Genomic DNA, 14122 nt, shown 5'->3' with positions numbered 1-14122 from the left:
GATGGCCACGTGACTGCCGTCCAGGGGTAGTTCATGGCCTCTGTGGGCCTCTGGGACTCGGGACAATTGTCTCGGACACCACGGAAGATGGCAGCTTGGATGGATGGTGGTGGTTACACACTCAGCCTTGGAGAGGAACGAGAGGTGGGCTTCTGGGCACCCTGGTTTCCTTGTCCAGGTTTGACCCTGCACTGTGGTCAAGTTGTATCCTTTTCCCAAATCAAAGGCTGAAAGCGACTTGATTACAATAGAGCATAATCAGCAATACACGTAGTGACAGGTTCTGGTAACCCTGAAATCCTCTCTTTGCTTTCCTGCCTCTGGGCCTTTCACTCTTACACACTTCAGACTGAAGCCCTCTTCCCCCGTCCTTCCCTGATCCTTAGGAGGGTCCACTTCCGGGTCCTCAGGATGTACTTCCTGTGATGCGAAAGGTGAAAGCTTCCGGCTTTCCTGGTTTAGTCCTCACTGCCTGTCGGAACTGAGGTCTGCTCAGAAAAGACATCACAGTCCTCATCTTAGAGTGGTTGCCCCCGCCTCCACACCTGGTCTTTCAGAAATCCGCATGCACCTTTTCCCCAGCAAACTCAGGTATGAGCCCCCATCCTGCATCGCCCCCTCCTCTGCTCCTCCCAGCCAGCGTCATGTCCATGAGACTCATGGGCATTGCACCTGCAGGCTGAGCCCTGAGACTCAACTGCGTCTCTCTGAGTGCTTCACAAGGTGACAAGCATGGGCCCTCGTGGACTGTCAGCTCCATGCAAGCAGGAGCAGCATTCCCACCAGCACTGCACACACAGCAGGTCTCCTTAGGTCCTACTGGGTGTTGGAGGAGGAGGGCAGAGTGGGGCGGGTGAAGTGTTCGGGAGGCGCCCAAGGATGGAGACGCTGTCCTGGAGCTCCTGAGGCTACTGCCTCCCGCGTGGAAGGAACAGGGCCCTCACCCTTCTCTGTGTTCACAGGAGTGATCTCACACACACATACACTCATGGACACACACACAGACACATAGACACACACACACACGGGTACACACACACGAGACATGAAATAGTTCAAGATTCTTTCTTGATAACTGTGAGGAGAGGAGACAATGAAATTGAGACCTGGAGGATATCATGTCACAAGAATTTATTTTTCAGATCCAGTAGCTTGAGGCAGAGTAAGAAAACCCTTAGGACTCTTTGCTGGCTTATGACAGAAATCTACAAGAGCTGATTATCTGCAAACCCTTATCACTACAATGCGACATAATCGGGCTGCCTGTGGTGGTGCCCATGGCTGCTTTGTAATCCTGATGCTCCGGTGCTGTGAAACAAGAAAAACACAGGTTGCTTGTTGGTACGGCATCACCATCAACCCAAGATCCCTCCCCACCTGGCCCTTCCTGTTTCAGGGTCACACCAGGATCCTCAGGCACAAGTTCACCTCTGGCTGTGATATTTGGAGCATGAGGTGGAATCCCCACACTCAGAAATAGATGAAGAGACTAAAGGAAGACAAGGGCTTCCCAGAGTCACAAGCCCATCCCAGCAAAGCTGGAAGAGAGCAGAGGTTGAGGGCTCGTGACTCTCAAAACTTTAGCACAGTCAGAATCCCTGGAAGTCCTGGGAAAAGACAAATGGTCAGACCCCACCCCAGAGTCCAACTCAGGTGGCCTGAGTGGGGCTGAGAATCTGCCTTTCTGACAAGTTCTCTGGGTGGGGACCCCAGGAGAGAACCACTGCTCTAAGGGACACACAGCCAGGACGGGAGATCTGGGGCTCGGGGAGGGAGGGGGCAGGGTAGGAGAGTCTTTCTCTGCCCTGGATGGGGCAGTGGGTCATTGGTCCAAAGGGAGTTCCACAACCCACCGGCACAGCAGTTCCCACAGTACAGAAGGGGCCACTTACATTATTACAGGTGATGTCGAAGTTACCCCTGACCTGGTCCAGGGTGACTGTCCCCTCACAGCGTTTCAGCAGCTGGAAGGGGAGGCTCAAGGTCAAAGTGGAACCACCCACCCCCAGGCCATAAGCTCCCAGCCTCACACCAGGGGCTGGGAACCTTGCTCGAAGCCCCCTGTTCAGCAATCTGGGAAGCAGCCTCCTGTGCCCCCAGCCCCCAGGCTCACCCCATTCTCCTTGAAGTCACACTGCTCGGGGGGCTGCTGGGTGGTCCTGGAGCACACGGTCTCCTTCACCCTGAAGCTCACCCGCTTCGGGCTGTCTGGGTCTTCATCCTGCTCGAGGATCAGAGTGGGGAGACTGGGCTTGGGCTCAGGCTTCCTTCTCTGCTCTGTGTCTCTGCTCCTCCACCCAGAGGGTCCCTTCCCCAGCCCCCTCCCTGACTTACATCCTGAGGAGGCTGGTCCAGCTCGAGAAGACGGTAAATGTTAGGTTCTGAGGATTGCTCATTGAGCTGATCCACAGCACGAAGCACGGCCTCCCTGTAGCTGAGGGCCTGGGCGCTGGCCGAGGGCAGCGCTAGTCCCAGCAGCAGCAGCCACAGTGACCACCGTCCCAGGGAGAGGCTGGCCCTCGGGGTCTCCATGGTGCCCAGTCTGCCTCCTCCCACCTGAGGGACCCTCCTTTTATGCTCAGCCTGGGCCTGATGCAAAGACTCAACCTGACCCGCCCCATCCCTGGCCTCCTCCCAGGTGCGAGGTGGACTTGACTCAGGCTTTGCTGTTGCTTCATTGGATTTCTGGGCAGTGGTCAGGGAGGCCCCTGTGCAAGGTGACGAAAGGGTTTCTCCATCTCCCTGACAATATCTCGGCCTCTCCTGGGGTCCGTGGGAAGTGTCACAGGCACGGTTGCTCAAAGGGGTTGAGTCCTTGAGGAGAGGGAGGGACCAGGCACTGTCTACATCCCCTCTGAGTCCACACCATGGGCTCCTGAGGATCCGGGGTAAAGGAGTGTATTCAGCAGTCAGCCTCCACCTCTTGGCACTGCCTGGAACCCAGTAGAGGGTCACTTGACATTTGGTGAGTGGATGACAGTACTACATCTCAAGATGTACACACCAGCCAGTCCCTAGGTAGACACAGGGCCACACCATCGTCTCTGTGTCCAGCCCTCATACAGTGAGCTCCATTTGTCTCCTCTCCTGGATTCCTCTGCATTGCTCTTCTCAGTCTAAAAATGTCCTGGCCCCAGAACCTACCAAACCTGGCCTATTGCTTTGGCTGCCTCTCATCTGCCCTGAGAAATGGTCATCTGCACGCTTCTTTGCTCTATTTCACCCTCAGGCCATCGCAGGCTGGACAGCCCTCCCTAAGTACAGGGGCCGCACTAAAGCCTTATCTTTATCTTCACAGGCTGCAGAGTCCATCTGTCCTCCAAACACTGATTCTCCCCTGTCGCTTCTCTCCTGGGTCCCCTCCTCTGTGGGTTCTGCTGAGTCTCCTCCAGGGAGTCTCCTCTTAGGAGGCAGGGCTGGCTCGGGTGCATCCGGGCTGCTTCTCCTCTCAGTTCTCACATGTTCCAGGGGCTGTCCCTTCCCTTTTCAAGACACGAGTTCTCGTGCACACATGGCTCTGGGTTCAAGACTCCCATGAACACCCTGGTTGTCCGCACTGAGCTGTTGGCTGGGTGCTGCCGCAGGACCCTGAGCTGGAAGCCTGGGAGCCCTACCTGCTCCTTCTGCCTGAGGACACTCCTAGACCTCGTACCACTCCTTCCCTGGTCCTACCCCGTCTTCTCTCCTCCAACGGGGAGCCAGAATGCCCAAAGTCCTCCTCTGTGTTCCTGGCTCTTCCCTGACCACTGTCCACCCTCCATACCATTGTCTAGGGGGCTTCTGCAAATCACTGATTTGGGTATTTCACCCACCTCCTTGAGCCAGGGGCATTAGGGTCTGGATGCTTGGGTCTCTTTACTGTCCTCACTCCCCACCCTACAGGCCTCAGGTATTGGGTCCCAGGCCACCCCGATCACTCGGGCCCGTCGGAGCCTCCAGCTCACCTCCCAACTGTGCCTCTGGTCCCTCTGCTTGCCCTGGCCTTCCTCCTTGGAAAGGCATCCCTGATCTCTAAGAACACTCAGAATCTCCTCCTCTTGGCTCTCACAGCCCTGAGAAAGTTTCTTCTCATTTGACTCCATGTCCAGTCGTGTGGGTGAGACACCAGGCTTGAGGGCTGGTGCTGGGTGGTAGAGAGAGCACAGATGGGAGCTATAAGCAGCCAAGTGTTAGAGGGGCTCAGGGACCATGAAGCTAATTCTAATAAGGCTTGCCTTGGGATAGCCATGTGACTGGAGGCCAGGGGTAGCTCTTGGCATGTGTTGACCTGTGGGACTCTGAGCAGTTGGCTGGGGCCCCTCGGAAGTGGCAGCTGGATGGAAGGTGCTGGTTACACATCAGCCTTGGAGAGAGAAGGACAGGTGGGCCTTGGTGCAACCTGGTTACACAGCCCAGGTCTTGCCCCAGTGGCCTCTTGGTCAAGCTGTATCCTTTTCCCAAGTCAAAGAAGGAAAGCGAGGTGATTACAATAGAAAATTACTAGCAATACACATGGTTACTGGCTATTAGGTAAGCCTGAAACCCTCCCTGTGCTATCTTGCCTCTGGGCCTTTGCATTGGCTCACACTTCAGACTGAAGTCCCCTCCCCATCCTCCCTAATTCTGTGTAGGGTCCTCAGTGTGGTCCTTGATGGCACCTCTCATGGTGAGGAGCATGTCTTCCATGCCCTGAGCAACCAGCTTTTCTGGCTTAGTCCTCACAGCCTGTTAGGGCTGAGGTCTTCTCAGGAAAGACAGCACAGCCCTTGTCTCCAGCCGGCATGTCCCCACTCCGCATCTGAACCTTGAGACAGGCGTGCACGTTTCACCCCAACAAACTCTAGTAGGAGCCCTGATCCTGCATTGCCCCCTCCTTTGCTCCTCCCAGCCATCTTTCCTGTCCATGAGACTCTGGGGCAAGGAGAACCAGAATCCAGTCCCAAACAGTGTCCCCAGACCTCTGGGAACACCCACCAGCTCTCTGTGTAGGTCAGTTGATGAGGAAAATGAGACCCACAGGTAAACCATTCAATCAAGGACCCCCCTCACTAGGAAATGGCAGACTCAGCAGGGTGACCCGAACCCTCCCTCAGGGAGGCGCTCTACCCTGGGACGAGGTTAAACCTCACCCCAAAAGCCCTGGAACTGGCATTGCATCCCTGCTTTAGGACTCACTGAGGAGGGAGCTGGGCTCTCATGTCCCCTTCACAGGCAGTCACTTACACAGGCCAAGTGCAGAGGAGACAGAGTATCCCAGGATCTCCTGGGGAGGGGGAAGCTGTGAAGGCAGCTGTGAAGGGACCTGAGAGCCATTACCATCTACCTCCCACAGTCCCAACAGCTGAGGGTCCTCAGGGCAGCCGCCCACTGACAGGATTGAGCAGGACACTAACAATGCCTACTGCCCAGAGCCCCACCCAGAGACCAGCATCCCTCTGGCCCACCTCAACCAAAAGGGTCAAAACTGAACTGTCATCTCCCCACACACACATCTCGTACCTACCCCCAGGCACCGAGCAGCCCGGGACTGTGCTGTCACAACCCACGCCCGCATGGTCTAGCCTGTCAGGGCACCAACCTGCCTTATTTTGTCTTCAGTACCTCATCCCAGGCAGCCCGACACTCTCTCAGCCTCTAGAGAGGCTCCTCCCCCCTCTCGGGGCCACTGCCCTGGCCTGATGCTCAAAGCCATTAATGGAAGGACCTGATATTTGTTCTCTCAGGGAGTAAGAGGTCCAGGGATCGAAGAGCAGACACTCAGAAGCCAATCCCATTAGAAGGCGCTAAGTAGGCCTGCAGACCTCCCTGCCAGGGACCACTTCAGCTCCCAGCTCTAGGATTCAGATGGAACCAATGTAAGCATCCACCCCTTTCTGCTATCAGTGGTTACCTGTACATGCTGGGAGCCTCCTCCGCAGCAAGGAACGTCAGGTAAATGCCAATGTAGAATATGAAAGGACGAGACTGGCCCGAGGCTACAGGTGGGAGGCCATGGGAGCAAGATGGGCAATCATGGGGAACGACTGAAAACAGAGGTGACCTGCACAGATGTCATGTCATCCTGATGAGTGGTCCCTCTCTCCGGTGGGGCTGGGATGTGCCAGCGGTGACGGGCCTAATGTGGACCATCTGCCAGTTTCCATGGTGTAAACATTTTTTCCATGGCTGATTTCAAGCTACCAAGAATGTAACAGCCAGCTCAAAAAACAAAACTGACCATTTCACACTTGGCTCTACCAAGCCTGGATCCTCGGGCACAGACACAACACAGCTCTGAGTTCCCTCAGTACGGCTTCCCCCACAGCATATGACGATGTAGAGAAGACGCACAGGGATCGACTAACCTGTCTGCAATCAACACACCTGCTCACCAAGAGGAGACAAGCCTGACAGGTAACAAAGTAAATGCTCTGTGAGATCCTACCCTATGTCCCTCTCAGACAAGGGAATATGTCTTGGTTCACAGTGGCCCAGAAGGGGACTGAAGGCAAGCCTTTAATCGAAGGAGTTTGTTTGCGAGGTAATTCCAGAAAAAGCCAGCAAAAGTGTAGACAGAGGAGTCAGGGCAGGATGAGTGAGAAGAAGACATGTCAGTAAACAGGCAGTAAAGTGGATGACAGGAGCTCAACCCAGCTGGGGACCTCAGGCAGAGGTGTGATACGTCTGGAGGTGGGCCCCCGAGGGAGTGAGGAAGAGGAGATGTTTTTACCCCAAGTTCTCACTTTTCACTTTCATGCATTGGAGAAGGAAATGGCAACCCACTCCAGTGTTCTTGCCTGGAAAATCCCAGGGAGGGGAGCCTGGTGGGCTTCCGTCTATGGGGTCACACAGAGTCGGGCACGACTGCCGTGACTTAGCAGCAGCAGCCCCCAATTGTTAATTGAAGGTGTTCCCTGATACAAACTCCATAGTGCTTCCTGTCTGCCTCAGAGCAAAGGTCAGCTAGAGAATGGGGAGTGGGCAGGACACGGACAGTGTCTGAAACACACAGGCAAATAGACATGGAATCTCTGTGTCACTCTGTCTCTCACGCCCTCGTGGAGAAATCTTCACCCCGATGAGCAGGATACTTCTTTTTAGTGGTACACATTTTTATACTACGTGATCACTAAACACAAACCCACCCCTGACATCTGAGACCCAGCTGAAGAAACAGTATTGAGTCTAAATGCCACAGAAAAGCCAGGAGGGATGGGCTATTTCAGAATTCAGATTGTCGAGGGCAAGAGGTACGTCCTGGGCGTTGCACCTGCAGGCTTATCCCTGAGACTGAACTTCATCTCTGTGAGTGTTTAACAAGGTGAGCAGCCTGGCCCCTCGTGGACTGTCAGCTCCACGTGAGCAGGAACAGCAGCCCCACCAGCTCTGCACCCACGGCAGGTCTCCTTACGTCCTACTGGGTGTTGGAGGAGGAGGGCAGGGGTGGGTGAAGGGCTCGGGAGGGACCCGAGGGTGGGGAGGCAGTTCCTGAGCTCCTGGGGCTGCTGCCTGCCCCGTGCCCTCCTGGAAGGAACAGGGGCCTCAGGCTTCTCTGTGTTCACAGGAGTGATCTCACACACACACATGGACACATACACATAGATGCACACCATATGTGGGGGACCTCCCAGAGTTAGGGATATGGTCCTGATGAGTGGGAGAAGGGGAGACAAGTGAAATTAAAGCCTGGAGGAACCGTTTTCACAAGAATTTATTTTCACTGTCCAGAAGCCCGAATCTGAACAAATCAGACACTTAAGACTCTTCCCCAGGCTCAGGATCTGACAGCTCTTCTCCATCAACCTCTGCGCCAAGGCCACCATCGCCATTTCCAGGGTAGGATGACACTCTGGAGCTATGAAAAAGGAGGCCGCAAGCTTCTTTTGGGACTGACTCATGATTAACACTTGACACCCCCCCCCCACACACACCACACCTCTACCTTCCTGGGCTGCCCAAGGAGCCTTGCAACCCCAGGTCACGCTCTGGCTGTGACCCTTGGAGCATGTGGTTGAATCTCCATACCACAGACAGAGAGGAAACTGAGGCCCACAGATGGCATGGGGCTTCCCAGGGTCACAAGCACATTCCAGCAAAGCTGGATGAGAGCAGAGGCTGAAAACCCATGACTGCAGTCAGTGTGTCATAAGCTGAGCTCAGTCACAATTCCCTGGAGGGCTTGTGAAAATCCAAATGGCTGGGCCCCACTCCAGTGTCAGATTCAGGAAGTCTGAGTGGGTCCTGAGAATCCATCTCATGTCAGTTCCCAGATGGGAACCCCAGTAGAGAACCACTGCTCGAAGGGAGGCAGCCCCAGGGCTGGAGACCTGGGGCTTAGGGAAGGAGGGGCCAGGGTAGGAGGGCCTCTGTCTGCCCTGGATGGGACAGCGGGTCATTGGTACAGAGGATGTTCCACACACTATCTTCCCTAGAACCCCCCCAGTCCAGAAGGGACCACTCACCTCATTACAGTTTAGGTCAAACTGGTCATTGGATGGGTCCAGGGTGACTGTCCCCACACACTGTTTCACCCGCTGGAAGGAGAGGCTCAAGGTCAAACTGGAATCCCCTGGCCATAACCTCCCAGCCTCACCCCAGAGACAGGAAACCTTCCCAGAAGCTCCCTGTTCAGCTCCCTGGGAAACATTGACCCCAAGCCCCCAGCCTCACCCCTTTCTCCTTGAAGTCACACTGCTCCGCGGGCTGCTGAATCGTCCTGGGGCACACAGTCTCCTTCACCGTGAAGCTCACAGGCTTTCGAGTGCCCAGATCTTCATTCTGGTGACGGATTAAAGCGCGGGGGAAACTGGGTTCAGGCTCATTTTTCCTTCTCTGATCTGTCTCCCTGCCCCTCACCTAGACAGTCCCCTCCCCAACTCACATCCTTGGGAGGTGGGTCTAGCTCCAGGAGGCGGTAGAGATTAGCTTCTGAGGACAGCTCATTGAGCTGATCCACAGCACGAAGCACGGCCTCCCTGTAGCTGAGGGCTTGGGCGCTGGCCGAGGGCACCACTAGTCCCAGCAGCAGTAGCCACAGTGACCACCGCCCCAGTGAGAGGCTGGCCCTCTGGGTCTGCATGGTCCCCAGTCTGCCTCCTCCCAGGTGAAGGACCCTCCTTTTATGCTCAGCCTGGGCCCTGATGCAAAGGCTCAACCAGGAGTCTTCCTGACTAGCCCCATCCCTGCCCTCCTCCCACGGCCTGAGGTGGACTTGCCTCAGCCCCTGCTGTTGCTTCATGGGTTTTCGGGCAGTTTGAAGAGAGGCCCCTGTGCAAGGTGAAGAAATGGTTTCTCCATCTCCCTGACAACTTCTTGGTCTCTTCTGGACACCCTGGGGAGTGTCACCGGCAGGTTTGCTCAAAATGGTTGAGTCCTTAGGAGAGGGAGGGAGTCAGAAATCTGTCTTACACCTGCACACCTGACAACAGTTTGAAGGACTTTGCATGCGTGCGTGCTAAGTCACTTCAGCGTGTCCAACTCTTTGTGACCCCATGGATTGGAGTCCACCAGGCTCCTCTGTCCATGGGATTCTCCAGGCAAGAATACTGGAGTGTGTGGCCATGCCCTTCTCCAGGGGATCTTCCCCATCCAGGGATCAAACCCATACGTCTTACATCTCCTAAACCGGCAGGCGAGTTCTTTACCACTAGCTTCACATGGGAAGCCCTTAAAGGAGTATATTCAACAATAAATCTCCTGCTCAAGGCTCTTGGCCAGTAGGCACTCAGCAACTTTCATGAATGATTGACAGTATCATCATGTCTAGAGCCTAGCTCCCCGCCGCCCCCCCACCAAGCCAGTACCGAGGCAGGCATCAAGGCCACACCATCCTGTCCTATGGGCTCAGTTCTCAGCCAGTCAGGAGCTCGGCTCCATCTGTCCCCTCTTCTGGACTCTTCTGATTACTTTCTCAGTCATATATTTCCTATGGCCAGATGCCTGGGCTGTTACCCTGGCACCTCCCCAGCTAAGTATGAGGAAGTGTCATCTGTATCACGACCACAGTTCTTTGTTCTCTCTCACAGTGAAGGCAACCACAGGATGGACAGTCCTCACCAAATAACTAGGTTAGGTTAATGCCTTCTCTTTACGCAGTTTCTAGAGAGTATGTTCCTAGCTCTCCCTGACCACTGTCCGCCCTCCACACCATTGTCTAGGGATCCTGCAAACCACTGATTTGACCGTTTCACCTGCTGCCTTGAGTCAAGGGCAACAAGGTTTGCAGCTTGATGCTCGGTGTTGTCCTCTCCCACTGCCTGCAGGCCTCAGGTGTCAGGCTCCCCTGTCCATCCCAAACACTCAGGCACCTCAGAGCCACATGCTCGTCTCCCATCTCCTCCCCTGACCCCTCTGCTTGCCCTGACCTTCTTCCTTAGGAAGCCTTCACTGATGTCCAAGGAGATTCGGCACCTCATTTATCCTGGGTCCCGCAGCCTTCAGGAAGTCTCCTCTGATTTCACCTCAAGTGAATTCCTGTCCCATGCCCTGTTGGGACACCACGCTGGGGTGGCCAGTGTGCAGGGTTTTGAGAACACAGCTGGCTGAGAGGATAATGGACCAAAGCAATAGACGGGCCACAAGCCAAGAAAGAAATTCTTGTACAAGTTTCAGGAGGAATTGTCATGTAATTGTGAGTTCTGGGTTTGCTATTGGTCTCAGTTTTCCTATGGGACCCTTGGGGACTTGGCCAGGGCCCCTCGTAAGATGGCAGCTGGATGGATAGTGCTGGTTACACACCAGCCTTGGAGAAGGAAGGAGAGGTGGGCCTCTGTGCAACCTGGTTTCACAGTCCAGGTATTTCCCAGTGGCCTCTTGGTCAAACTGTATCTTTTTCCCAACTCAAATGAGGGAAAGGAGATGTTCACAGTAGAAAAGATTTGGCAATACACATGATTACTGCCTACTAGGTAAGCCTGAAACCCTCCCTGTGCCTTCTTGCCTCTGAAACTTTATATTTGCTCATACTTCAGACTGAAGTCCTCTCTCCCATCTTTGCAAGCCCTCAGGATCTCACAGTGAGCCTCTGGGAGACCATGACATTTGAGCAGGAAGTGAGCTGAGCCCATCCAGACATCAACTTCCGGGAGGATGGAGGACTGGGCCCTTCGCACAAGGCCCACATACCTCCCTTTCCTGGGTGCCTCTGTGTTCCCTCCTCACGGACTGGCTTGTCCTAGCGGAGGTCTTCCGTCTTCCCACGGGTGCACTGGGAAGGTAGAAACAGCCCTTCCAGCAGGTCCTCCCAGGTTTTGACGAGTACGTGCTTTGGGAAGTAAAGAAATACGCTACTCAGTTTTATCACTCACAGTGGACTCCAGCTGTGTGTTCCGGTACCAACTCTCCTACCTGCAGTTCTCACTGCCTCAGCAGCACAGACAGGACAGGGCAGGACAAGCATGGGAGGCATCAATACTCTGGCAGGAACGTCTACTGGTTTGAAGCTACCAAGAGCTTAAAATGAAAGTGAAAGTCATTCAGTCGTGTCTGACTCTTTGCAACACTATGGACTGTATGGTCCATGGAATTCTCCAGGCAAGAATACTGGAGTGGGTAGCCTTTCCCTTCCTCAAGGGGTCTTCCCAACCCAGGGATTGAACCAGGATCTCCTGGACTGCAGGAAGATTCTCTACCAGTTGAGCTTCCAGGGAAGCCACCAAGAGCTTAACAAGCAGCTAAAAACAATCCTGACAATAGAACAATTGGCTCTGGCAAGCCTGTATCACTGACACAAACACAACAGAGCCCTCAGTTTCCCTATTGGGTTTCCTCCCACAGGAAGGAGTGATGTAGAGTGAGACACATGAGGTTCCTTTCAGTTCAGTCAGTTCAGTTGCTCAGTCATGTTCAACTCTTTGCAACCCCATGGACTGCAGCATGCCAGGCTTTTCTGTCCATCAACAACTCCCGAAGCTTGCTCAAACTCATGTCCATTGAGCCGGTGATGCCATCCAACCATCTCATCCCCTGTCATCCCCTTCTCCTCCTGCCTTCCATCTCTCCCAGCATCAGGGTCTTTTCCAATGACTCAGTTCATTGTGTAGGGTGGCCAACGTATTTGAGCTTCAGCTTCAGCATCAGTCCTTCCAATGAATATGCACACTGATTTTCTTTAGGATTGACTGGTTGGACCTCCTTGCAGTCCAAGGGACTCTCAAGAGTCTTCTTCAACACCACAGTCCAAAAGCATCAATTCTTTGGCGCTCAGCTTTCTTTATGGTCCCATCTCAAATTCATACATAACTACTGGAAAAAGCATAGCTTTGCCTAGATGGACCTTTGTCGGCAAAGTAATGTCTTTGTTTTTTAATATGCTGTCTAGGTTTGTCATAGCATCTTTTCCAAAGAGCAAGCATCTTTTAATTTCATGGCTGCAGTCACCATCTGCAGCGATTTTGGAGCCCAAGAAAATAAAGTCTGACACTGTTTCCATTATTTCCCCAATTATTTGCCAGGAAGTGATAGGACTGGATGCCATGATCTCAGTTTTTTAAATGTTGAGTTTTAAGTCAGCTTTTTCATTCTCCTCTTTCACTTTCATCAAGAGGCTCTTTAGTTCTGCTTCGCTTTCTGCCATAAGGGCAGTGTCATCTGCATATCTGAGGTTATTGATATTTCTCCCAGCAATCTTGATTCCAGTTTGTGCTTCATCCAGCATTGAATCCAGCATTTCTCATGATGTACTCTGCATATAAGTTAAATAAACAGGGTGACAATATACATCCTTGACGCACTCCTTTCCCAACTTGGAACCAGTCCATCGTTCCATGTCCGGTTCTAACTGTTGCTTCTTGACCTGCATACAGATTTCTCAGGAGGCAGATAAAGTGGTCTGGTATTCCCATCTCTTTAAGAATTTTCCAGTCTGTTGTGGTGATCCACACAGTCAAAGGCTTTGGCGTAATCAATAAAGCAGAAGTAAATATTTTTCTGGAACTCTCCTGCTTTTCCAATGATCCAGAAAATGTTGACAATTTGATCTCTGCTTCTTCAGCCTTTTTTAAATCCAGCTTGAGCATCTGGAAGTTCTCAGTTCACATACTGTTGAAGCCTCACTTGGAGAATTTTGAGCATTACTTTACTAGTGTGTGAGATGAGTGCAATTGTGTGGTAGTTGGAACATTCTTTGGCATTGCCTTTCTTTGGGGTTGGAATGAAAATGGACCTTTTCCAGTCCTGAGGCCACTGCTGAGTTTTCCAAATTTGCTGGCATATTGAGTGCAGCATTTTAACAGCATCATCCTTTAGGATTTGAAATAGCTCAACTGGAATTCCATCACCTCCACTAGCTTTGTTCTTAGTGATGTTCCCTAAGGCCCACTTGACTTCGCATTCCAAGATGTCTGGCTCTAGGTGAGTTATCACACCATCCTGATTATCTGGGTCATGAAGATCTTTTTTGTATAGTTCTTCTGTGTATTCTTGCCGCCTCTTCTTAATATTTTCTGCTTGTTAGGTCCATACCATTTCTGTCCTTTATAGTACCCATCTTTGCATGAAATGTTCCCTTGGTATCTCTAATTTTCTTGAAGGGATCTCCAGTCTTTCCCATTCTATTGTTTTCCTCTAACCTTCCTGATTCAGCCCCACCTGTTCACCAAGAGGAGCCAAGCCTGACAGGTAGCAGAGTACATGCTCTGTGAGATCCTGCCCTCTGTCCCTCTCAGAGAAAGGAATCTGTGTCTTGGTTCAGGCTGACCCAGAAGCAGACCTAAGACAAGCATTTAGCAGAAGTAGTTTGTTTGGGAGGCAATTCCAGAAACCTCGAGCAGGGATGTAGAGACATGAGACAGGGTAGGACCTGAGTCAGAAGAGTACGTTCAATGAAGAGGTCACTGAAGTGCATGGCTGAGACTAAAGCCAGTTGGGGACCTCAGACAGAGGTGTGACACATCTGGGAGTGGAACACCCAAGGAGGGAGAAAGAAGAGATGTTTTTCCATCAAGTTCCCCCAATGGTTAGTTGAAGCTACTCCCTGGATTCAAACTCCCCAGGGCTACCATCTGCCCCAGAGCAAAGGTCAGCTAGAAAATGGGGAGCGGGCAGGACATGGGCAGTGTCTGATCAGAGGCAAACAGTGATGTGATCTGTGTGTCACTCACAGAGACGCAGTTCAGTCTCAGGGCTGAGCCTGCAGGTGCAATGCCCAGAACAGTCTCTGTGAGTG

At 53.0% G+C, this 14122-nt stretch overlaps 2 protein-coding genes across 2 annotated transcripts; both read right to left on the bottom strand.

Moving 5' to 3' along the window:
- Positions 1-1114: 1114 nt before the first annotated feature.
- Positions 1115-2561, bottom strand: LOC113880923 (cathelicidin-1). The gene is made up of 4 exons (XM_027523602.1): positions 2335-2561; positions 2114-2221; positions 1893-1964; positions 1115-1308 (listed from the first exon to the last, which is right to left on the bottom strand). The coding sequence occupies exons 1-4, from the start codon at positions 2530-2532 to the stop codon at positions 1219-1221; spliced, it is 468 nt and encodes a 155-aa protein (XP_027379403.1). The 5' UTR covers positions 2533-2561; the 3' UTR covers positions 1115-1218.
- A 5089-nt stretch (positions 2562-7650) lies between these two features.
- Positions 7651-9070, bottom strand: LOC113880662 (cathelicidin-4). The gene is made up of 4 exons (XM_027523129.1): positions 8840-9070; positions 8629-8736; positions 8421-8492; positions 7651-7813 (listed from the first exon to the last, which is right to left on the bottom strand). The coding sequence occupies exons 1-4, from the start codon at positions 9035-9037 to the stop codon at positions 7757-7759; spliced, it is 435 nt and encodes a 144-aa protein (XP_027378930.1). The 5' UTR covers positions 9038-9070; the 3' UTR covers positions 7651-7756.
- Positions 9071-14122: the final 5052 nt, after the last annotated feature.

Source organism: Bos indicus x Bos taurus, chromosome 22, assembly GCF_003369695.1.
Source record: "Bos indicus x Bos taurus breed Angus x Brahman F1 hybrid chromosome 22, Bos_hybrid_MaternalHap_v2.0, whole genome shotgun sequence".
Lineage (NCBI taxonomy): Eukaryota > Metazoa > Chordata > Mammalia > Artiodactyla > Bovidae > Bos > Bos indicus x Bos taurus.
The sequence above is the reverse complement of the archived record's forward strand: the minus strand, read 5'-3'. Positions and strand labels throughout refer to the sequence as shown.